The 22,575-nt window shown below is 53.1% G+C and overlaps 1 protein-coding gene across 2 annotated transcripts; it reads left to right on the plus strand.

Moving 5' to 3' along the window:
* Window positions 1-858: 858 nt before the first annotated feature.
* On the plus strand, window positions 859-7,730 carry LOC122365617 (glycosaminoglycan xylosylkinase-like). Of its 2 annotated transcripts, XM_043336984.1 has the most exons (9): window positions 859-1,091; window positions 1,755-1,891; window positions 2,924-3,142; window positions 3,395-3,561; window positions 3,822-4,018; window positions 4,168-4,339; window positions 5,254-5,427; window positions 5,740-5,799; window positions 6,253-7,730. In XM_043336984.1, the coding sequence occupies exons 1-9, from the start codon at window positions 977-979 to the stop codon at window positions 6,461-6,463; spliced, it is 1,452 nt and encodes a 483-aa protein (XP_043192919.1). In that variant the 5' UTR covers window positions 859-976; the 3' UTR covers window positions 6,464-7,730. The 2 variants fall into 2 exon arrangements, with proteins under 2 accessions (XP_043192919.1, XP_043192920.1); XM_043336985.1 differs by lacking the exon at window positions 1,755-1,891 and having other exon boundaries at window positions 861-1,091.
* Window positions 7,731-22,575: the final 14,845 nt, after the last annotated feature.

Consider the following 22,575-nt stretch of genomic DNA (forward strand, 5'->3'; position numbering starts at 1 on the left):
GCGAGATTAAAAAAGTAAATCCACATACGCAATAACAAATCAAAACGGCCGTCACATTGAGCCCCCCCCCCCCCCCACTTGTCAGCTGATACATAGCCTACACCTCAGTCTCGCGCCCTGGGTGGGAGCCTGTCCAAGTGCCTGCCCTCACGGACCATTTTAGAATGCTCGGCTGCCGGCCGCTCGCCAACTGGTCGGTCGTGTTGGTTGCGTGGCTGTCTTGTCAGTGTACGAGCGTACCCCGTCCTACGCTGAAGTGCGTACTGCGAGCTTGTAAAATCTAACGTTTTAGAGCTAAAGTTTCTCTTATGAGTTCTTCAATACACTAGTTTACTAGATTTATGCGTCCCAATCCAAAACAGCAAAGCTGAAAAACGAAAATCATAGGTATTAACATTATTCTTATTTTTAGCTGCCAGCTTTCCTGCGCCTACTATTATTTAGTACCGCCAACTTTTGTAAGTGCTGGCGCGGCAGATACAAAAGTGAGTTACTGTGAAAACGGTGAAAACCATGGTGATTATTTTGATGAGTATTTATAGTTATTTACAGTGCGCACTTGGTCACCGTTCCGTGCTTCTATCCTCAGGATACTGAAATCCTTCTCCTCCACGCCGCAACCCCCATCCGGGCTGGACAGGCAACTTTATCTCATGCGGGCTGCTCCCTTGGAGCGGCACCGCTGCTCCCGAGGGAGCGCACCCCGTAGCCGGGTGCAGTGAGTACCTTGGGGCTGGGTGGCCTGTCTTCGGACGGGCTCAGCCCCGGCGACTCACTAGGGTGCCTGCCCAGACCAATGTCTCCCCCTAATTCCTATCATCCTTCCGGCTCTGCAATGGTCTTGTCGACCGAAAGGGCCTAACCCAACAAAACAAACAAAGCGCACTTGGTAACGAAACACTGAGGAACCTTCCAGGATTCCTAGGACCTAGAGATAACCTACGTGCCAACTGCCAAGGCACTGAAGAAGCTGATAATGAAGGAAGATGATTTTATACAATCATGTGCCTTATTTTTTGTCTTCATACCAAACTGTGCTGCAGTCAATAAAAACATAATGTTCTGCAGCGATGGGAAAGCAACTGAACTAGGTGAGTAGGTACCTAACATCAGGCTTAAAATACTGATGAATTTGATTTACTAAGAACATCGTTGACTGCGTTGACTGTTATCAGATGACTGTTATTGTAGAATTGTTGAGGCTGCCCCATGTTTTGTGAATGTCACTTACTATTGATGAAGCAGATGTGCAAAGTTAATGTTATTTCCCTGCATTCTGCAATTTGCCATTGAAATGCTGATAAAATAACTATTGTATCAGTAATCACTATTCCATTCCGATTCATGGATCGCTCTTTACTGTTGAAGCATAGGCACCTACCTACACATGCCTTCATACATACCAATGTTATCCACATTTTGTAACTGTATTAATTTTAAAATTCATATGTTTCTTACTTTTGTAATTGTATCTAGATACCAATATACAATTGTATTATTTTCATTTTGAAAAGCTTAACCACACTTACATCAGATATTAAGATATAGCCTCTTTTAGTGTCTACTATCCTTGTTTGCTGATGGATTGCCTTCTTCAGTCTGCTATTTACTAACAGACATAGGCTATTTATTATTTTGATAGCTACCTGATATATCATTTCTCAGATAAATCAGCAGCATGCTTCTTAGTCCATTCAAAGGGAAAATGTTGGTGAGCTGCCATGATACTCATTTTGTCTTGTTATGCTTCACAGCATATAGCGCAATAGATGAATGTCAGTGGAGTAAATGTCCCTTGAAGGCACATGAAATCAACAGGCTAAAATTAACCTGTTTGATTCAAGAGAATTTGGACCATCAAAGGTATTTGTTGGAAAAGCTTCAAGACATGGTTGGTATTTTGTTATATTAATCTCTATTGTGTGGCTTGTTCTCTCCACCCATTTGTTTTCCATAGTGCTATACCATGTTAATTGTTAAGGCTACTGTGCATGGACTACTTAAACCTAACCCAATTAGTAATTTCAGATTCATCATGGGACATGAATCACAATTTTGTGGTGCAATGGCAGCCCAGCTTATTTGCTTATTTTGGAAATTATAACCCTGTCCATGTGTGCCACACAGCAAGGGAAACCTTAGATTCTGCTTTTTAGATTAAAAGTTACTGGTTCAGCTCAGGTTGGTAGGCACTAGGCAATAGGTAGACTCCTGAATGGGTGTCATAATCTCATCTTGGAACATGATTTTACCTTACCTCTGTGGCTTTGTGGAGCCACTTGGTGATGTTGTAGACAATTTATCAGATTCATTTGAATTAGTGCTTTAGACCTTTCTACCTTGACAATAGAGCATGAAGTACAGTTCAATTTTTGGAGTAATCAAGTTTTACAGATGGTTTAATTATTCATGAGTGTCTGAAATTGCTATAATTTACAGGCTAGGCTGCATTTATAGCTAATTCTTATTGTCTCAGGATAACTACTCAAGTAACATCATACCTATGTAGTATGCACTGTTATGGGAAGGTAAGTATAATCTCAAATCTGTAAAAAAAAACATTTATACCTAATTCGCATAGTTCATACATATCATACCATACTGTGTTTTACATACCTACCTGCTAATGTTTTGATGCATAAGACAAAACAATCATCTTGATATGTGTCATAATATGTGATACCATATTTTTACAAGATACATTTTCTAGCAAATGCTGTTTTGTTTCATTACTAGGACATAACACATGACTACAAGAACACCAGTAGTTATACTGTATTTCTTTTTTATTCAATGATTGGTAGGACTGAATGAAGACTTCGGTACACTTTGTCACAAATGAAGAACTTCTGGCTAAAGTTTGCTACAGTGTGTTACGGTTCTCGGGGCGCTGGCCGACTGACCCGCCGCCGCTCCGTCGCAGGAGGTGGGGGCTGCCCTCCCGCTGTACGGCGGCGGGGCGCAGCTGCGGCCCGGCCGGCTGCAGCTGCCCGCCCAGCTGCGCCAGCTCACCGAGCGGCTGGCGCAGCTGCAGCTGCGGCCGCAGCCGCTGACGGCCCGGCTGGTGCGGCGCGTCTCGGAGCTGCTGCACCAGCTGCGCCCCAGCGGAGCGCCGGCGGCCGGCTGGCGCCAGGCCGCGCAGGTGAGGGGTCAGGGGAGCGCCGCCGGGCTGGGCACGTCAGAGACAGAGTAAGAGAGGTGGCGAGCACCCGGCACTGCTACATTGTGAGGCGTGTTTCGATAAACCGGGTGTCTTTGGTTTGTTTGACAATCATGCTTTGATATTATTCGGATGTTTAAGATATTCTTCGTTTGCCGATATAGGATCATCGCGGAGATCGTAGGCGAAGTCCGGCTACCAGCAGCTCCCGACAGCCGGCTCCTCTGTTCTCAGTCGCTGTCGCGGAAGGGCCCGTTTGAGCCGTGGCCGGGGTTCGGAGACACGCTGGTTGCCATGGCAACCGGCCGCATCACCAGCGCAGATGTCGCCACGGTCGGCAGCCAGCTGAAGCTGCTGCTGACACTGGAGGGAGACCAGCAGATTCTGTTCAAGCCGCAATGGTGAATCCCCTCTGTCGGTCGTACCTTTCGGCCTCCAGGGACCGGACGTTTGCCGCTCTCTCTGGCTGTGGTGGCCTGATGTAATACACCCTCCTACCTTGTCATAATCAGTGAGGGGAACCTGCTGACTACTCGGAGCAGTGGTATATTTCTAACTCTTCGCTGGCTGTCGGATACACCTCCAACACCCCATGACTGCCCGGCGCCGTGCAGGTACGGTCGGATGTGGGTACCTCTAACACCCTTCCTCCCCCGTGCAGGTACCGCCGGGACCGTCCGCTGCGCGGCGGCCTGCTCTCGGGCCGAGACCGGCCGCACGCCGAGCTGGCCAGCTGGCACCTGCAGCGGCTGCTGGCTGTGGGCCGCGCGCCGCCCGTCACCGGACGCGCCCTGCGGCTCGACGCCGAGGTGCGGCCCGTGGCCACCGCCCGACTGCGACGGACCATCACCCGGAGAGGTGGGACGGCGGTGTGGCAATCTTTGAAAATCCCCTTTCGCGCATTTGTCGTCAGCTTCATGCGTACTCTGGCTGTGGTATGACTGTGACCGGTGGACGGTGGCTCACCATCGGCGTTTGGCCGTGACCGTTGTCGCCCCGTGCGCCAGGACCCCGCTGCTGTGTGTCGGGCGAGTGCCGCTACTGCTCCCCGGAGCGGCCCGTCTGCACGGACAGCGCCGGGCTGCTGGCGGGCGCTGCGGTCCTCTGGCTGCCGGCCGGCGGCTCGCTGCGCAGCCACCCGCACCCCTGGCAGCGCACCTACACCGGCCAGCCGGCGAGGTAAGAGACCCACAGTCCGCACCCCTGGCAGCGCACCTACAACGGCCAGCCGGCGAGGTAAGGGACCGGGGGGGGGGGGGGGTCCTGGCTGGGAGGGAGACGTGGGCATAGGCGGCGGTACGAGGGGGGCACCGTGCCCCCTTTGATTTTGGCATTTTAACATTATCCCTATGGGCGTTGCATGCTAAGAATGGGACCAAAAGTAGGCAGTGTCCCCCTTAATCGAAGGTGTTCCGCCGCCACTGGACGTGGGTACGACCACAGTGTGAGCTGCGAGCTCACCGAGCTGTGACTGGTTTGATGAATAGCTGTTTTATATGGCAGCCGCGGTAGGGTGCCGTTTGGATGCGATAGGTTCTGTTTATTGAGCCGGCGAAGGTGGTGATCTACTCGACGCGCTGTGTTTTTGTTGGCTCCTGGTGTTTTGTCGCTGCTCTCATTCAACCCTGTATTGACCTCGGGTAAATGCAGTTTTATGGTAATTTCTTTAAATGCTCGCGACTTTTTCATTTGTAAAATAATTTTTCTTGGCAACTTTGTCTTTGTTTTGATCATTACTCAGTTAATTAATCAAGTCAGTCAGGATTGCGCTTCGCTGCTCATTTATATTCGTTCGCTCATGCATACATTTGCCGACTCACTCCTTTAAAAAGTAATCACATTTTTTTCATTTTGTCACGTTAATTGCACTACCATAATAATACCATCCGGAACAGTCCGCATTTTCTCTCCAAGTTTCCAATGCTGTGGTTTACCAACAAGACAATAAATATTCTGGTTGATATACCGCGATTGCTCATGTAGTTAGTGTTTACTGTTTTGCCTACCAGCGGGGCATTGCCGCCGTCGCCGGCTACATTCGCCGTGTATTTGTCTCCGTGCTGTGACCGCGCCGTGCCCCGGCGTCCGTCCAGGTGGGAGCAGGAGGCCCAGTTCTGCCGCCACGTGCGCTCCCTGCTCAAACCGCACCGACTGCTCGACCTTGTGGACGCCGCTGTGTTGGACTTCCTGATTCAGAACGGCGACCGGCACCACTACGAGACGCTCGGCCGCGGCGGGCCCATGGTGCTCATCGACAACGGCAAGAGGTCAGGATCGCCGCATCAAAGCCGTGTACAAGCGTAAGGGGATTTGTGGGCAATATGTATCTAGTTCGTAGTTCGTCTTACTGCGCAAAGAACAGAGATGAATTGTCGAAACACTTCAAATGACTTGTGTTGTTGCTGCCTGCCCTGTTTATCGAGGCAGATTATACCAATACATTGGAACGGTATTTGTAAGAAGTCAGCAACCTCAAACCGCCTCAGCTGCCATGTACACTGTACAGTGCTATGGGTGTGTATTGTGTAATTGTTGTGACAGCGCTGACTTACGGTCGGGTTGTTGGCTGCCGCCGCCAGTTTCGGGGACGCTGATGTGGACCACCTGGACATCCTGGCGCCGCTGCTGCAGTGCTGCAGGTCAGTCAGTAGACGGACAGTCCCGCTCCTTTCCACCGAGCGAACTCGGACTACCAGTGCTGTCAGGGACGGGTCAGTGCCGGCAGCAGGACACTGGAGGGTGTACTGGGGCCTGGGGCCTGCCAGTTCAGTCCTTCTTTGAGGAATGCCAGAGTACTACTGTACCCATTTCCAACTTTTAGCGATGGTGTTGAAAAGCTTCCACCTAACTGCTCACTATGTATCTGCTATTTATAGTCACCGTGGTATCTTTTTGACCCGACTGCTGCTCTCAGCATCCCGCCTGGTCATTCTTTTTGGCAAGTTTTTCGGTTATGCTCAGTGCAATACAGCTATTTGTGTGTTGCTGTGCCCACACGGCACCCTGCACTCTGCATAGTGCACATACCGTCCCGATATAGTCCCCCCCCTCCCCTCCCCACCCCACGCTGACGCCGGGCGCCGTGTTCCCAGCCTGCGCCGGCGCACGTGGCGCGCGCTGCGCGCGGTGCCGGCCGGCCAGCTGGGTCCGCTGATGTCGGTGGTCGCCGCCGACCGTCTGGGGCCGCTGCTCACGGCGCCGCACCTGAGCGCGCTCAGCCGCCGCCACCAGGTGGTGCTGGAGGTGGTGCGCTGGTGCGAGCAGCACAGCCGGCCCGGCCACCACGTCCTCGTGGGGGACTGATGTACGGACCTCGCGGGCGACTGATGTACAGTCCTCGCGGGCGACTGATGGACGGTCCTCGTGGGCGACTGATGTACGGACCTCTGGGCGACTGATGTACGCACCTCGTGGGCGACTGATGTACGGACCTCATGGGCGACTGATGTACGGTCCTCATGGGCGACTGATGTACAGTCCTCGTGGGCGACTGATGTACGGACCTCGTGGGCGACTGATGTACGGTCCTCGTGGGCGACTGATGTACGGACCTCGTGGGCGACTGATGTACGGTCCTCGCGGGCGACTGATGTACGCACCTCGTGGGCGACTGATGTGGGGTTCTGGCGGGCGACTGATGTGGGGTTCTGGCGGGCGACTGATGTGGGGTTCTGGCGGGCGACTGATGTGGGGTACAGGTGGGCGACTGGCCGTTGGGCTAAGGGCCGAGCGTGGTATGGCCGAAGCGGGACACAAGTGTGACCGGAGTTCGAGCCAAGTGTCGCTGGAGTTGGAGCCGAGTGTAATGGGAGTTGGAGCCGAGTGTAGTCGGAGTTGGAGCCGAGTGTAGTCGGAGTTGGAGCCGGGTGTGGCTGGAGTTGGAGCCGAGTGTTAGTCGGAGTTGGAGCCGAGTGTAGTCGGAGTTAGAGCCGAGTGTGGCTGGAGTTGGAGCCGAGTGCAGTCTGAGTTCGAGCCGAGTGTGGCTGGAGTTGGAGCCGAGTGCAGTCTGAGTTCGAGCCGAGTGTGGTGGCAGCTGGGGCGGAGTGAGGTCGGGATTCGGAAAGGCCTGGCCGAGGTGTTGAGTGGAGAGTGGACGTGGTCGGACCCGTATTCGATGATGAGGATTGTGGATGGACGAACACAGAGTAGCGAAAGGGTGGCGACAAAGTGAGAGAGGGCTGTATAAACCGGGCTGCCGCGGCCCTCACTTCATGCCAATCCGTCAATAACTGCTGTGTGTTGACGGTATTAACTGAAGTGCAAAATACATGCGCATTACACAAGGCTAGTCGCGTTGAGAATGCGGTTTTATAGTAATATAGATGTACCGTGCACCGGTGATCTTGCTATAGAGGTATGTCTTACTGTTAGACTGCTTCGTGAAGTACATTGTCAGGCATTTTGGTTTGCCGCTGCTTAGTGCACGGTTCGTATTAGCTAGCGCTAGTTCACGTATCTTTTTTTTTACTTTTAAGCCAATAACCATTTGGTGCGCTATTTGTTGTTTCTACCATTGTGTCGAGCACCTCTGTATCACCGAAGTTCGCTACAATATACCAACAATGCGGCCGTACCGTGAATTCAATTTAATAATCTAAATAACGGTAGTTTCGCATTAACACAAACTGTAAAAGTACTAGTATCCCTCGCCAGACCTATTGGTTTTCTACATACCTACGCGCCGGCCGAGGGGGGGAGGGCGGTACGAACCCCCTCGCCGTTTCACCCCTGGTGGAGCTAGCGCGTCGCGGAAAAAAACGAGCGTGTGCGCCGTTACGAGACGCAGAGATTGATACCCAGTTTTAAGGTCCTAGGTCAACCGGTGACCTCTGAGGTCAGGTCAAGTGCCCCAAGGTACGGTTCCGTTGTTGGTGAATAATTTCGCAAATAAACGGCCACAGAGCCGCAATTTCGGCAGCTCGTGTTCGCCTCGCTCAGGCGCGTCGAATGATATACTTTTTATTTGGGTGAGGCCAACTTGGGACGTTGACCCCGGGTCACAGTCAGGTCAGCACTCCCAGGTCACGAAATTGGTTGAAGTAGGTCATGTCGCATATCGTATCATTCTATTTGGCAAGTCTTCCTGGGACTATTGGTGCCCGGTGGCTTTCTCGACTCGCTATCTCAATTTGATCGGTAGTTATTGACGAAAAACTAATATGACCCTAATGAAGTCACGCAAGGTCAACATTGCAAAAGTGACGCATCTGACCTTGCAAGGAGTGCATCATATCACGATTCTGTGTGCTTGAGATAGTTGGAGATCGTTTCCGGCGCTAGAATAGCAGTTTTCATTTTCCCCATTGACCCTAATAGTGGAGGTCACGAAAATGACCTGACCTCATAGGACCTTTAGGAAAAATCTGAGATATGCAAGTTGTGAGACTCGTAATAGATATTAGATCCTGCAAGTTTCATTTCCCTGTGAAAGCTCCCCTGGCAGTGAGGGCGTTGCGAAGTTGCGACATCTGAAGACCGTGCAGAGGTTCACTTATGACGTCATACGGTCATAGGTCAGTGACCTGACCTGACCCGAAAATGCAGTTGGTGTGAAAAGATCCGGCTGGAATCAAAGGTCAGGTATACCAAGTTTCAGCTCTCTATCCCCAGCGTGTTCGGAGCTATCGCGAAAAAATTCCAATGGGGGGGGGGGCGGCACCCGCCCCCTCCCCTCGGCCGGTGAGGGGTATATCGCTGCTGCCTTCAAAGGTGGCGGCGGCTTGAATGCTCGCGAGCCCGCAGCTCAAATTGACTTTTGCTGAAACCGGAAATCTTGGAATAGCTCATCTTTATTTCAGCTCAAGAGCACAGATGCCGCGGAGTGACGGACACCTAGCGGTGAAGATGGCAGTGGTACTTACAATTTGGCCGCTAGGTGGCGACGAGGAAAACGCCTGAATGCAGGCTGTACCGCATAGCACAGTTCGGACGAGCGTCACCGCCTGCCGTACGCGTTACGTACACCTACTTTCATTGGCGGATGCAAAAAGGTGGCATTGACGCTTCGAGGAGCCGTAATCTCCAATAAGCTTCCCTACTATTGCAAACAATAAGGAAATTCACCGAATCTTTGCTACCTTGTGTTCTGCTGCATGACCTGTGCGGTTCAATACCTACGGATACGGACATTACACTGAACTTTGTTTTGTTAATTTATAGGTATGTTAAGCGTTTATTTTTGTAAATTTCGGACGTTGCCTAGAAGACCCTTCCCAAAATTATATTTACCTAATTTCCAAGCAGCACAAAAAGCGCCTAATTCAATTGACAGCTGCGGAGATGTCTGTCTGATGTTCCAACCAAATGGTCCATCTTACACCCTGTAGGTCATCTATCAAAAGTCATCAAAGGGTTCCAGCAATTTCGACCATAATTTTTTATTTAGACATTAATGTCTAAACTTTAAATGTCTGACCTTGAGTGAATTCACTCAAGAGCGATGAAAGCACTTTGAATACCTATGTACACATGTTCAGCTCAGGTGCTCAGCAACACGGATCGACTGACACGTGCACTATGCATGCATAGTGATGATGACCTATCGCGGTCAAATTAGGTATAACCTAACCTAAGCTTTGATAAAATTTTCAAAATAAGCTTAACCATCGCCCGTATAGGGGGGTCGAACGGACCCCCCTCGGTTTTTCGCGAATAACTCGCGTAAAAAGCGGCCGATCGCGATGAAACTTTCAGTACCCTCGAGTTGATCAATTTTACACCTACCCTGAAAATTTCATGACCCTGACCCAAATGACCTTTGACCTGTGACCTACTTTTCGAGACCATGTTTGGCCGGAATCGCGATTCGGCGTATGTCGGCTCGCATTAGCGGCGCGTTTGCAGTCTTTTCGTGGTTTCAAGCGTTCAAACATCTGAAATGATGTTGGTCCCATGCATTAGGGTGGGTGTCAAGGTCACCTGAAGGTCAGGTCAGGTCATTGACCTTTGATGACCTCGGTTCACTTTTTCGAGTTTTACATGTTTCTAGGCCAGTTTTTGGAGCTGAATTCGAATTTAACAACCATATGAACGTTTACAAAGTAGTTTTGGTGCCTTCGTAACATGTTACGAAGCTGTTAGAGGCGGTTGACACCTACTACGAATACCCGGCAGGACCCCTACTGGTTGACCTGACCTGACCTGACCCGACCTGGCCTAAATGCATGAAGACATCATCTGTGATCAAAACTAACACGATATTCGTGATCAGCACCCCGAAAAACCTATTAGCAGCCACACTATACGACATTCTAACAGGTCCCGATTTTCCCGACTTTTGGGTCATTGACCTGACCTGGAAGGTCAACCAATGACCTAGGACCTTAAAATTGGGTATCTTCGGCTTCCTCTCGTCACGGGCAACACGCTCGTTTTTTCCGAGAAGCCTCTAGCTCGATCAGGGGCGAAACGGCAAGAGGGGGGGGGGGGTCCAACGTGTTAGGGCCAAGTAAAGCTGCATATACCACGACACGGTGTATTGTGCTTCCAGCGACCGAAGACCAAGCACGGACACGGCGACCCGCCGACTGACCCAGTCCGGTCACGGTCGCGCCCTTATATAACCACGGCACAGAGCGCATGCGCGGTGACCGCGCGGCGGTCAGGCGGCTCGCCGGCCGGCCGGCCGAGCCGCCGGCCCGGCCCGCGCCTCGGCCCCGCACGACCGGTCCGCGGTCACAATATCCCAACACTCCTCCCCCCATAAAAGAAACGTTTCCACTTGGTCAAGTAACAAAGAAACGCGACACACTACGCGACCGGAACGCGACCGGAAATACAAACTGATTCAGACACTGGTGATGCACATCGAGAGCATCCGAGGCCTAGGATTGAAAACGATCTGGGGGGAGCGACACTCTGCCAGACCTGGTCACATACGCGCCCCGCACAGATGTACCCCCATTCCCCACCTGATCTCGGGCCCGCCGGCAGAGGTAGTACAACGCCAGTGGATCCGGTCCAGTCTCCTCGGACCCCGTCTGCTTCCTGGGACGCGTTTCTGTGGCTGTGTCCGATGCGTCGTCCCTCCGGGTGCTTCCAGACGTTTCCTGTTTGTGGGACTCCCGTTCCACAGCTGGCTTTAGCTGGTTGAAGTGCAGAGCCTTTTCCTTGCCCTTGTCGTCACGGACGAGGTACGTTACTCCTCTCTCCCCTCCAAGGCGGCCGATGATGGTGCCCGGGCCTTTGTAGTACAGTCCCAGCTTCGGCTTCCCGCCGACCGAGACCCTATTATCCCGAATCCATACCCGGTCACCAGCCTCGAACCCTTTTCCGCTCGCGCGCTGGTTGAATCGGGTCGCAGCCTCCGTAGCACTGGCCCGGGTTTTCCTGATAGTCGTCTGATAAGCCTCTGAAATGGCCTTTAGACGCTCTTCAAGGTAGCACCGGATATTTACCGCCCGATCCGGAGGGTTGATGACCGCATCGAGTGGCGTTTTCGGGTGGAATCCGTGCAGCAGAAAGAACGGGGAATATCCGGTGACGCTGTGCACAGAGGTGTTGTAGGCCATGCAGTACGCCTTGATGTCAGCGTCCCAGTTCGCTCCTTGAGGGTCAACGTATTTGGCGACCATGTCCTTGAGTGTTCTCATAAAACGCTCCACCATACCATCACTCTCAGGGTGATAGGGCGTTGTACGCGTTTTCTGGATGCCCAGTCGCTTGCACATGCACTGGAACAATGCAGACTCAAATTGGCCTCCTTGGTCCGAGTGAATCCTGTCTGGCACCCCCATGTCGTAAACCCAATCCAACAGCACCGTGGTTACGGTTTCGGCATCCTGCCGTCTGACTGGGTACACTCGGACGTATTTAGAAAAATAGTCCATGATGACTACTGCATATCGGTTGCCATTCTTCGACACCGGCATCTCAGTGATGTCAATGGCGATTCTGCGGAATGGTTGACTCGTGACCTCCGTCACCAGAGGAGCCCGTTTCTTCGGTGCAGGGCGATGGCGCCGTTGGCAAAGGTCACACGTGCTGCAGTACCGACGGATGTCCGCGAACATGCCGGGCCAGAGGAAGCGCTGTCGCACTCTTTCCGTCGTTCGACTCCGTCCCAAGTGTGCGGACGTCGGATGGTCATGGGCGAGCGTCATGATCCTTGATCGCATCGAATCGGGGACCAGGGCCCGGAAGCCCCACTTCGTCCTCATGCCGAGGACGCCCTCCCGCACTTCGAGCTGCGTCCAGCTCCCACGCAGTAGCTCCCACTCGGCGAGAGGGTGATCGTGCGGTGGTTCCCGACTGCCCAGACAGGCATTCCGCATGACACTGAGTACCGCGTCCTCTTGTTGCGCCGTCTGCAACTCCGATTGTCCTGGTGCTTCAGTGATTAGGCGTCCCGCCCGGTCACCCTTCGCACTAGGTGGCGCAGTAGGCAGTGCGCAGACTTGGTCAAGTTCTGCTGCGCCTCGAGTCTTCCCCTCACATTCTTCCTCTTCACCAGAAGCAGGTTCTTGGGCTCTTGTAGCTGCGGTATGCACGGGTGCTTGATCGGTTTCGGCGGGACAAGACTTGCTGCGCTTACCCGTCCAGATATTGCCGTTGACTGGTCGCTGCCGGGACATCGCATCGGCATTGCCGTGATCACGGCCCGGCCGGACAACCACCCGGAACTGGTAAGAGCTCAGCTCGATGGCCCACCGGCCACGTCTTCCCGTCCCGTCACGTTCCACATTGATGGACTCCGGTGCACCCGTGAGTGGTTTGTGATCGGTCACGACTTCGAACTCTGCTCCAACTGTGTACTGGTTGAATCGCCGGATGGCGTGAACGATGGCCCAGAGTTCTTTGTCATATGTTGGCCATCTGCGCTGTTGCTTTGTCAGCACCTTACTGTCGTAGGCGATGACTCTCTCCGTGTCACCCACCCGCTCCGCGAGCACTGAACCGACTGCAGAGTCGGATGCATCCGTGTACAAGACGAATGTACCACGGAACGTAGGGAGGGCTAATACTGGAGGTGCAGTCAGCGCCTGCTTCAGACTCTCAAAAGCTGCTTCAGCTTCCGGCGTCCACGTCAGGTGGTCACCCACCACCTTGGCTTCCCTCAGCGGCTTCGTGAGATCCATGTATTGTGGGACAAAACGGCTGTAATATCCGCACAATCCGAGGAAGCTCTTCATGCCATCTTCCGTCTTCGGTGGAGCCCAGTCGAGTATCTTCTGGATGTTATGCGGGTCCGGTAGGAGTCCCTCCTTTGCGACCCGGTGACCGAGGAACGTAACTTCGCGCTTTGCGAGGCGACACTTTTCTGGTTTGAGCTTCAGCTTCGCCGACCTCACTCGCTTGAAGACGTCACGAAGCGTTGCGATGTGCTCGTCCTCGGATCTGCTTGATATGATGATGTCATCAAGGTAGACTAAACAGCGTTTCGAGTCCAGACCCGCCAGCACCAGTTCCATGAGTCGCTGGAATGTGGCTCCAGCATTTTTGAGACCCATGGCCATCACCCTGAACTGATGGAGTCCTTTGCCCGTGGAGAACGCCGTCTTTTCTCGGTCCTCTGCGGCCAGCGGGACCTGCCAGTAACCGGTCGCCATGTCGAGCGTCGTGTACCACGTTGCCCCCGCTAGGGTATCCAACGCCTCGTCGACCCTCGGCAGAGGATGCGCACATCCGCGAGTTCGGCTGTTGATCGCGCGGAGATCGACGCAGAAGCGGAAACTTCCATCTTTCTTTCTGGCCAGGACGACTGGGGAGCACCACGGACTTGTACTCTCTTCAATTATTCCATCTTTCATCATCTGCGTCTTCTGCATCTCGACTTGCTCGCGGAGTTTAACTGGTACCCGCCGTGGTCTCTGCTTCACGGGAGCCTCCTCCCCTGTGTCGATGTGGTGTTCGAGCAAATCTGTCTTGCCGATATCACCCGCATACTGACTGAAGATGTCTGCATATTCGCTGAGAATGGTTCTGAGCTTCTCCTTTCCTTCCGCTGAGAAGTCAGATCCGTCCACATCAAGTACTTCTGTCACCGTCGTATTCTGACGCCTTTCTGTTCTGCAGCTCACATCATCAACGTCATCATCATCACTGTCCTCGACGCCTCCGTCTGCAGCCAGGCACAACTTGTACTCGCAGTCCTTCTCGTTTGTAGCATCATAAAATGTCCCTAGGTCACTGCCTCTGAGAACACGGACTTCTTCAGACCCAACATTTGTCAAAATGATCGAGACGCACCCGTCGTCGTCTGCAACGACCAGAGCCCTTGGAGTCAGGAGTCCCTCCCGCTCCGCTACGGTTGATGGCTCGAATATCCCGGCTGCACCCATTTCATCACTCTGCACGCCGTCCACTCTCTCCAGCTTACCGGCTACCACGCTCTCTGACCGTGCTGGAATGACGACGTTCGACAGTAATCGCACTCGCGCACGTCTTGGTCGAACCTGCTCCCGGCTCGGCAGGGGAACGCTCATGGTTCCAATCTTGAATGAGCCAGCGTCGTCGTCGATGACCGTGCGATGCATGCACGTGAAGTCGCGACCTAGTATCACGTCGTACACGAGGTCGTCTGCCACGGTCACTACCGGGCATCGGAAGCTGACTCCATCAATGCATAATGAGAGGTTTTCCAACTCACCAACTACCTGGAGGGAGGTACCTCCCGCTCCGATAGCATTGCGCGCGCTCGGGCTGAGCCGGGTTGCTCTGAGTGCTGGGTTCCCCTCATAAAATCCTCTTCGCATCATGGTGAAGTCGGCACCAGTGTCCACCAGCGCCCATGTCGGAGCGCCGTGAATGACGACCCGAACGGCCGACGCCGTGAGTGGGGACGCTTTCGAGAGGACTGGGACCTGTCCCACGGCTCCAGTCCGGTTCAGTTTTCCTGATGCGCACCGGCGCCCCGCCGGGGATCAGCAGCTCTTGTCTCGGAGTGGCCTCCGCCAGTGCTGCCACACTGGAAGTATTGGCACCCCGCCATCCAGTGGCCCTGCTGCCCGCAACATAAGCAGAGCGGCAGCGCGCGCCCATCCCTTGTCGACGGCAATGAAATGGGGCAGTGTCGCTTGAGGTGACCCAATTCTCCGCAGCCGAAGCATCTGACGCTAGGTGAACCACGGCTACGCTCGGGGCAGTCTCGCTGAAAATGACCCGGCTGCTCGCAGCGGTAGCACCGGGGAAGTCGGCGAGACTTACTCGCATCAGTTGTCGTCTTCGGCGCCATTGTGATGGCCGATATCGACTCGTGCAGCCCGCGAATGTGATCTTCGATGGCTGTGAGCCGGTTGTTGTCCGTCACAGTCTTTTCTGCTTGACCCGCGGTTGCTTCACCCCCGACCGGGCGAACCGCCCCGATGACGTCGATCTCATGATTTCGCACTGCCTTGATCGTCTTCCTCGTCTCCTCGAATTCTTTACTAACGCGTACCGCGTCAGTCAGTGTGGATACGTTTTGACTGATTAACCTCTCTTGCAATTGCGTGTCACGGAGGCCACAGATGAATCGGCCGCACTGGAATCCCTCCATAGCGCTGTGGTCGCTGGGCAGAGCCGGCTGGGCTAGCCCACTCAGCTCCCTGATCCTGGCTGAGAAGTCTTCAACAGACTCCGAAGGTGATTGGCAAACTCGGTTGAGTTCGGCATGAGCCTGCAACGTGCTTATTTGCCGACCGAACCGACTTTTCAGTGCTTCAACCACCCTGCCGTAGTCCTTCCGTGACTCTTCGGTGAGTGACGCGAATGTGTCCAGTGCGACTCCGTCCAAAAGACCCACCATAGCCGCCAGCCGGTCCCCGGCTTTCATGCTCGCCGTCTGAGCTTCGAATCGGCAGAACCATTTCTGCCACACTTCCCCCGACTCTCCACTAAATTTCGAAACTCTTGAAAGGAAAATGGTAGATAAATCCATAGTTTGTTATACTGAACTCTACTGGAGAGAGCCTCTCACCACCCAAAGTCTCTACTCACCGGCTCCGTCCACCTTTTCCACCGTGAGCTTGCGTAGGCCGTCACAGAACTCTCACCGCAATCTTCTTTCTTAAAAACTCATATGCAGCCCATTTACGTTATTGGTCCTACCGACCGCGCCAAAATATGTTAGGGCCAAGTAAAGCTGCATATACCACGACACGGTGTATTGTGCTTCCAGCGACCGAAGACCAAGCACGGACACGGCGACCCGCCGACTGACCCAGTCCGGTCACGGTCGCGCCCTTATATAACCACGGCACAGAGCGCATGCGCGGTGACCGCGCGGCGGTCAAGCGGCTCGCCGGCCGGCCGGCCGAGCCGCCGGCCCGGCCCGCGCCTCGGCCCCGCACGACCGGTCCGCGGTCACAATATCCCAACACAACGGACCCCCCCCCCCTTATACGTTCGCGGCTGGAAAAACACCAATACGGCGAGGATTAAGGTTTCAAGGCCATTCTTGCACTCGTCTTGACGAGAGAAACACGATGCTGGTCGTGTTATTGTCGTATGAGCGTTGTGTCAAAAGTTGTGCAGGCAAAAAAAAAATGTTTCGCTAAGTGTCAATTTCGAAGGTTTTTGTCATCTCTGTAGCCTAGGCAACACCGCTCACATTACATTTATCAAATCCGAGGACACCGTTCACAAATAAGTTAAAGAGCTGTCGAATGTGACATGTGTAGGTAGTTTCGCGGCACTGAAGCCGTTAAAGCGAGCAAAGACGTACGTCGCTCGTTGCGGTCGGGCCGTCGAGCCGGCCCGACCTTCCCGGGTCCGCTAATCAATGCCAAATGTTAATGCTGTTGAGTACCTACCTAACTGCTGAATCGTAGAAAAATACGAACGGCGTAGGTATGTATAGGTACGGCCCTCCAGGTATTTAGTGGCTGGTTGCCAACATCACAATAAGCGATCTGCATTGGCGAATACCTACGTCTAATGGCTGTTGAAAACCAGGGTTGAAAACCATTGCCGAAGGGTGTGCACGAACCCTCTTCTCATTTCTATTGTGTCATTTTACAGGAGTGTCTCTGTCATTGAAAGTTATTGCACCAAAAGCACATAGGCTAACTAACCACTCTTTTGCTGGAGTCTCGCGGGTTTTAGCGGTAGGTTTTGCACCTAAATTTTCTATAGAAAATTTAGTGTACTTCAGGCTATATCTTCGTCGTCTTAAGCTTTTAAGTGTTGAAGATGCGATCGACTTGTTGGGTAACAAGCCGGCCATGATCGTGTAAAATGGCTTCATCGTAGATCGATTAGTTTCTGAGATATAACCGGAAATGTAAAAGTGCAAAACCTACCGCTTAATCTCGCGAGACCTGTACATACATGCCTAGTTACCTAGCGCACGAATGGTAGGTAAACTGGCTAATTGACCGTTCTTTTTGGCTGATAGCTCTGCTGTACGCCGAACAGTAACGGCTTGGCGACAGCCGACAGCGTCTGCGTGTGCATAGGCGGTGGAACGGGGAATGTCCGTGAAGTTAGCGTCAGCAACAGCAACGAATACAGCGTCGGATTCAGAATCGCTTAAAAAACTCATATTTGGTCAATTGGGGGACGGGGAGCAAGAATATGACCTTTATTTGGCCCTAGCTCTTACCCCTTACCCCTTAATCGGCCCTTAAAGGAAGGGGCGCGCCAAAAGTGCCTCAAGGGTTCGTCTGATCGCCAAAATAAGGGTCGCAATCGATTCCTCGGGTCAATATCTAGCCGCAGCCTCGGGTTCCAGATGTGTGCAACTTACCCCTTACCCCTTAATCGGCCCTTAAAGGAAGGGGCGCGTCAAAAGTGCCTCAAGGGTTCGTCTGATCGCCAAAATAAGGGTCGCAATCGATTCCCCGGGTCAATATCTAGCCGCAGCCTCGGGTTCCAGATGTGTGCAACTTACCCCTTACCCCTTAATCGGCCCTTAAAGGAAGGGGCGCGTCAAAAGTGCCTCAAGGATTCGTCTGATCGCCAAAATAAGGGTCGCAATCGATTCCTCGGGTCAATATCTAGCCGCAGCCTCGGGTTCCAGATGTGTGCAACTTACCCCTTACCCCTTAATCGGCCCTTAAAGGAAGGGGCGCGTCAAAAGTGCCTCAAGGATTCGTCTGATCGCCAAAATAAGGGTCGCAATCGATTCCTCGGGTCAATATCTAGCCGCAGCCTCGGGTTCCAGATGTGTGCAACTTACCCCTTACCCCTTAATCGGCCCTTAAAGGAAGGGGCGCGTCAAAATTGCCTCAAGGGTTCGTCTGATCGCCAAAATAAGGGTCGCAATCGATTCCTCGGGTCAATATCTAGCCGCAGCCTCGGGTTCCAGATGTGTGCAACTTACCCCTTACTCCTTAATCGGCCCTTAAAGGAAGGGGCGCGTCAAAAGTGCCTCAAGGGTTCGTCTGATCGCCAAAATAACGGTCGCAATCGATTCCCCGGGTCAATATCTAGCCGCAGCCTCGGGTTCCAGATGTGTGCAACTTACCCCTTAACCCTTAATCGACCCTTAAAGGAAGGGGCGCGTCAAAAGTGCCTCAAGGGTTCGTCTGATCGCCAAAATAAGGGTCGCAATCGATTCCTCGGGTCAATATCTAGCCGCAGCCTCGGGTTCCAGATGTGTGCAACTTACCCCTTACCCCTTAATCGGCCCTTAAAGGAAGGGGCGCGTCAAAAGTGCCTCAAGGATTCGTCTGATCGCCAAAATAAGGGTCGCAATCGATTCCTCGGGTCAATATCTAGCCGCAGCCTCGGGTTCCAGATGTGTGCAACTTACCCTTACCCCTTAATCGGCCCTTAAAGGAAGGGGCGCGTCAAAAGTGCCTCAAGGGTTCGTCTGATCGCCAAAATAAGAATCGCAATCGATTCCTCGGGTCAATATCTAGCCGCAGTCTCGGGTTACAGATGTGTGCAACTTACCCCTTACCCCTTAATCGGCCCTTAAAGGAAGGGGCGCGTCAAAAGTGCCTCAAGGGTTCGTCTGATCGCCAAAATAACGGTCGCAATCGATTCCCAGGGTCAATATCTAGCCGCAGCCTCGGGTTCCAGATGTGTGCAACTTACCCCTTACCCCTTAATCGGCCCTTAAAGGAAGGGGCGCGTCAAAAGTGCCTCAAGGGTTCGTCTGATCGCCAAAATAACGGTCGCAATCGATTCCCCGGGTCAATATCTAGCCGCAGCCTCGGGTTCCAGATGTGTGCAACTTACCCCTTACCCCTTAATCGGCCCTTAAGGGAAGGGGCGCATCAAAAGTGCCTCAAGGGTTCGTCTGATCGCCAAAATAATGGTCGCAATCGATTCCTCGGGTCAATATCTAGCCACAGCTTCGGGTTCCAGATGTGTGCAACTTACCCCTTACCCCTTAATCGGCCCTTAAAGGAAGGGGCGCGACAAAAGTGCCTCAAGGGTTCGTCTAATCGCCAAAATAACGGTCGCAATCGATTCCTCGGGTCAATATCTAGCCGCAGCCTCGGGTTCCAGATGTGTGCAACTTACCCCTTACCCCTTAATCGGCCCTTAAAGGAAGGGGCGCGTCAAAAGTGCCTCAAGGGTTCGTCTGATCGCCAAAATAACGGTCGCAATCGATTCCTCGGGTCAATATCTAGCCGCAGCCTCGGGTTGCAGATGTGTGCAACTTACCCCTTACCCCTTAATCGGCCCTTAAAGGAAGGGGCGCGTCAAAAGTGCCTCAAGGGTTCGTCTGATCGCCAAAATAAGGGTCGCAATCGATTCCCCGGGTCAATATCTAGCCGCAGCCTCGGGTTCCAGATGTGTGCAACTTACCCCTTACCCCTTAATCGGCCCTTAAAGGAAGGGGCGCGTCAAAAGTACCTCAAGGGTTCGTCTGATCGCCAAAATAAGGGTCGCAATCGATTCCTCGGGTCAATATCTAGCCGCAGCCTCGGGTTCCAGATGTGTGCAACTTACCCCTTACCCCTTAATCGGCCCTTAAAGGAAGGGGCGCGTCAAAAGTGCCTCAAGGGTTCGTCTGATCGCCAAAATAAGGGTCGCAATCGATTCCTCGGGTCAATATCTAGCCGCAGCCTCGGGTTCCAGATGTGTGCAACTTACCCCTTACCCCTTAATCGGCCCTTAAAGGAAGGGGCGCGTCAAAAGTGCCTCAAGGGTTCGTCTGATCGCCAAAATAAGGGTCGCAATCGATTCCTCGGGTCAATATCTAGCCGCAGCCTCGGGTTCCAGATGTGTGCAACTTACCCCTTACCCCTTAATCGGCCCTTAAAGGAAGGGGCGCGTCAAAAGTGCCTCAAGGATTCGTCTGATCGCCAAAATAAGGGTCGCAATCGATTCCTCGAGTCAATATCTAGCCGCAGCCTCGGGTTCCAGATGTGTGCAACTTACCCCTTACCCCTATATCGGCCCTTAAAGGAAGGGGCGCGTCAAAAGTGCCTCAAGGGTTTGTCTGATCGCCAAAATAAGGGTCGCAATCGATTCCTCGGGTCAATATCTAGCCGCAGCCTCGGGTTCCAGATGTGTGCAACTTACCCCTTACCCCTTAATCGGCCCTTAAAGGAAGGGGCGCGTCAAAAGTGCCTCAAGGGTTCGTCTGATCGCCAAAATAACGGTCGCAATCGATTCCCCGGGTCAATATCTAGCCGCAGCCTCGGGTTCCAGATGTGTGCAACTTACCCCTTACCCCTTAATCGGCCCTTAAAGGAAGGGGCGCGTCAAAAGTGCCTCAAGGGTTCGTCTGATCGCCAAATTAAGGGTCGCAATCGATTCCTCGGGTCAATATCTAGCCGCAGCCTCGGGTTCCAGATGTGTGCAACTTACCCCTTACCCCTTAATCGGCCCTTAAAGGAAGGGGCGCGTCAAAAGTGCCTCAAGGATTCGTCTGATCGCCAAAATAAGGGTCGCAATCGATTCCTCGGGTCAATATCTAGCCGCAGACTCGGGTTCCAGATGTGTGCAACTTACCCCTTACCCCTTAATCGGCCCTTAAAGGAAGGGGCGCGTCAAAAGTGCCTCAAGGGTTCGTCTGATCGCCAAAATAAGGGTCGCAATCGATTCCTCGGGTCAATATCTAGCCGCAGCCTCGGGTTACAGATGTGTGCAACTTACCCCTTACCCCTTAATCGGCCCTTAAAGGAAGGGGCGCGTCAAAAGTGCCTCAAGGGTTCGTCTGATCGCCAAAATAACGGTCGCAATCGATTCCCCGGGTCAATATCTAGCCGCAGCCTCGGGTTCCAGATGTGTGCAACTTACCCCTTACCCCTTAATCGGCCCTTAAAGGAAGGGGCGCGTCAAAAGTGCCTCAAGGGTTCGTCTGATCGCCAAAATAAGGGTCGCAATCGATTCCTCGGGTCAATATCTAGCCACAGCCTCGGGTTCCAGATGTGTGCAACTTACCCCTTACCCCTTAATCGGCCCTTAAAGGAAGGGGCGCGCCAAAAGTGCCTCAAGGGTTCGTCTGATCGCCAAAATAACGGTCGCAATCGATTCCTCGGGTCAATATCTAGCCGCAGCTTCGGGTTCCAGATGTGTGCAACTTACCCCTTACCCCTTAATCGGCCGTTAAAGGAAGGGGCGCGTCAAAAGTGCCTCAAGGGTTCGTCTGATCGCCAAAATAACGGTCGCAATCGATTCCCCGGGTCAATATCTAGCCGCAGCCTCGGGTTGCAGATGTGTGCAACTTACCCCTTACCCCTTAATCGGCCCTTAAAGGAAGGGGCGCGTCAAAAGTGCCTCAAGGGTTCGTCTGATCGCCAAAATAAGGGTCGCAATCGATTCCTCGGGTCAATATCTAGCCGCAGCCTCGGGTTCCAGATGTGTGCAACTTACCCCTTACCCCTTAATCGGCCCTTAAAGGAAGGGGCGCGTCAAAAGTGCCTCAAGGATTCGTCTGATCGCCAAAATAACGGTCGCAATCGATTCCCCGGGTCAATATCTAGCCGCAGCCTCGGGTTCCAGATGTGTGCAACTTACCCCTTACCCCTTAATCGGCCCTTAAAGGAAGGGGCGCGTCAAAAGTGCCTCAAGGGTTCGTCTGATCGCCAAAATAAGGGTCGCAATCGATTCCTCGGGTCAATATCTAGCCGCAGCCTCGGGTTCCAGATATGTGCAACTTACCCCTTACCCCTTAATCGGCCCTTAAAGGAAGGGGCGCGTCAAAAGTGCCTCAAGGGTTCGTCTGATCGCCAAAATAACGGTCGCAATCGATTCCCCGGGTCAATATCTAGCCGCAGCCTCGGGTTCCAGATGTGTGCAACTTACCCCTTACCCCTTAATCGGCCCTTAAAGGAAGGGGCGCGTCAAAAGTGCCTCAAGGGTTCGTCTGATCGCCAAAATAACGGTCGCAATCGATTCCCCGGGTCAATATCTAGCCGCAGCCTCGGGTTCCAGATGTGTGCAACTTACCCCTTACCCCTTAATCGGCCCTTAAAGGAAGGGGCGCGCCAAAAGTGCCTCAAGGGTTCGTCTGATCGCCAAAATAAGGGTCGCAATCGATTCCTCGGGTCAATATCTAGCCGCAGCCTCGGGTTCCAGATGTGTGCAACTTA

Source organism: Amphibalanus amphitrite, unplaced genomic scaffold (genome assembly GCF_019059575.1).
Source record: "Amphibalanus amphitrite isolate SeventyFive unplaced genomic scaffold, NRLGWU_Aamphi_draft 000751F_arrow, whole genome shotgun sequence".
Taxonomy (NCBI): domain Eukaryota; kingdom Metazoa; phylum Arthropoda; class Thecostraca; order Balanomorpha; family Balanidae; genus Amphibalanus; species Amphibalanus amphitrite.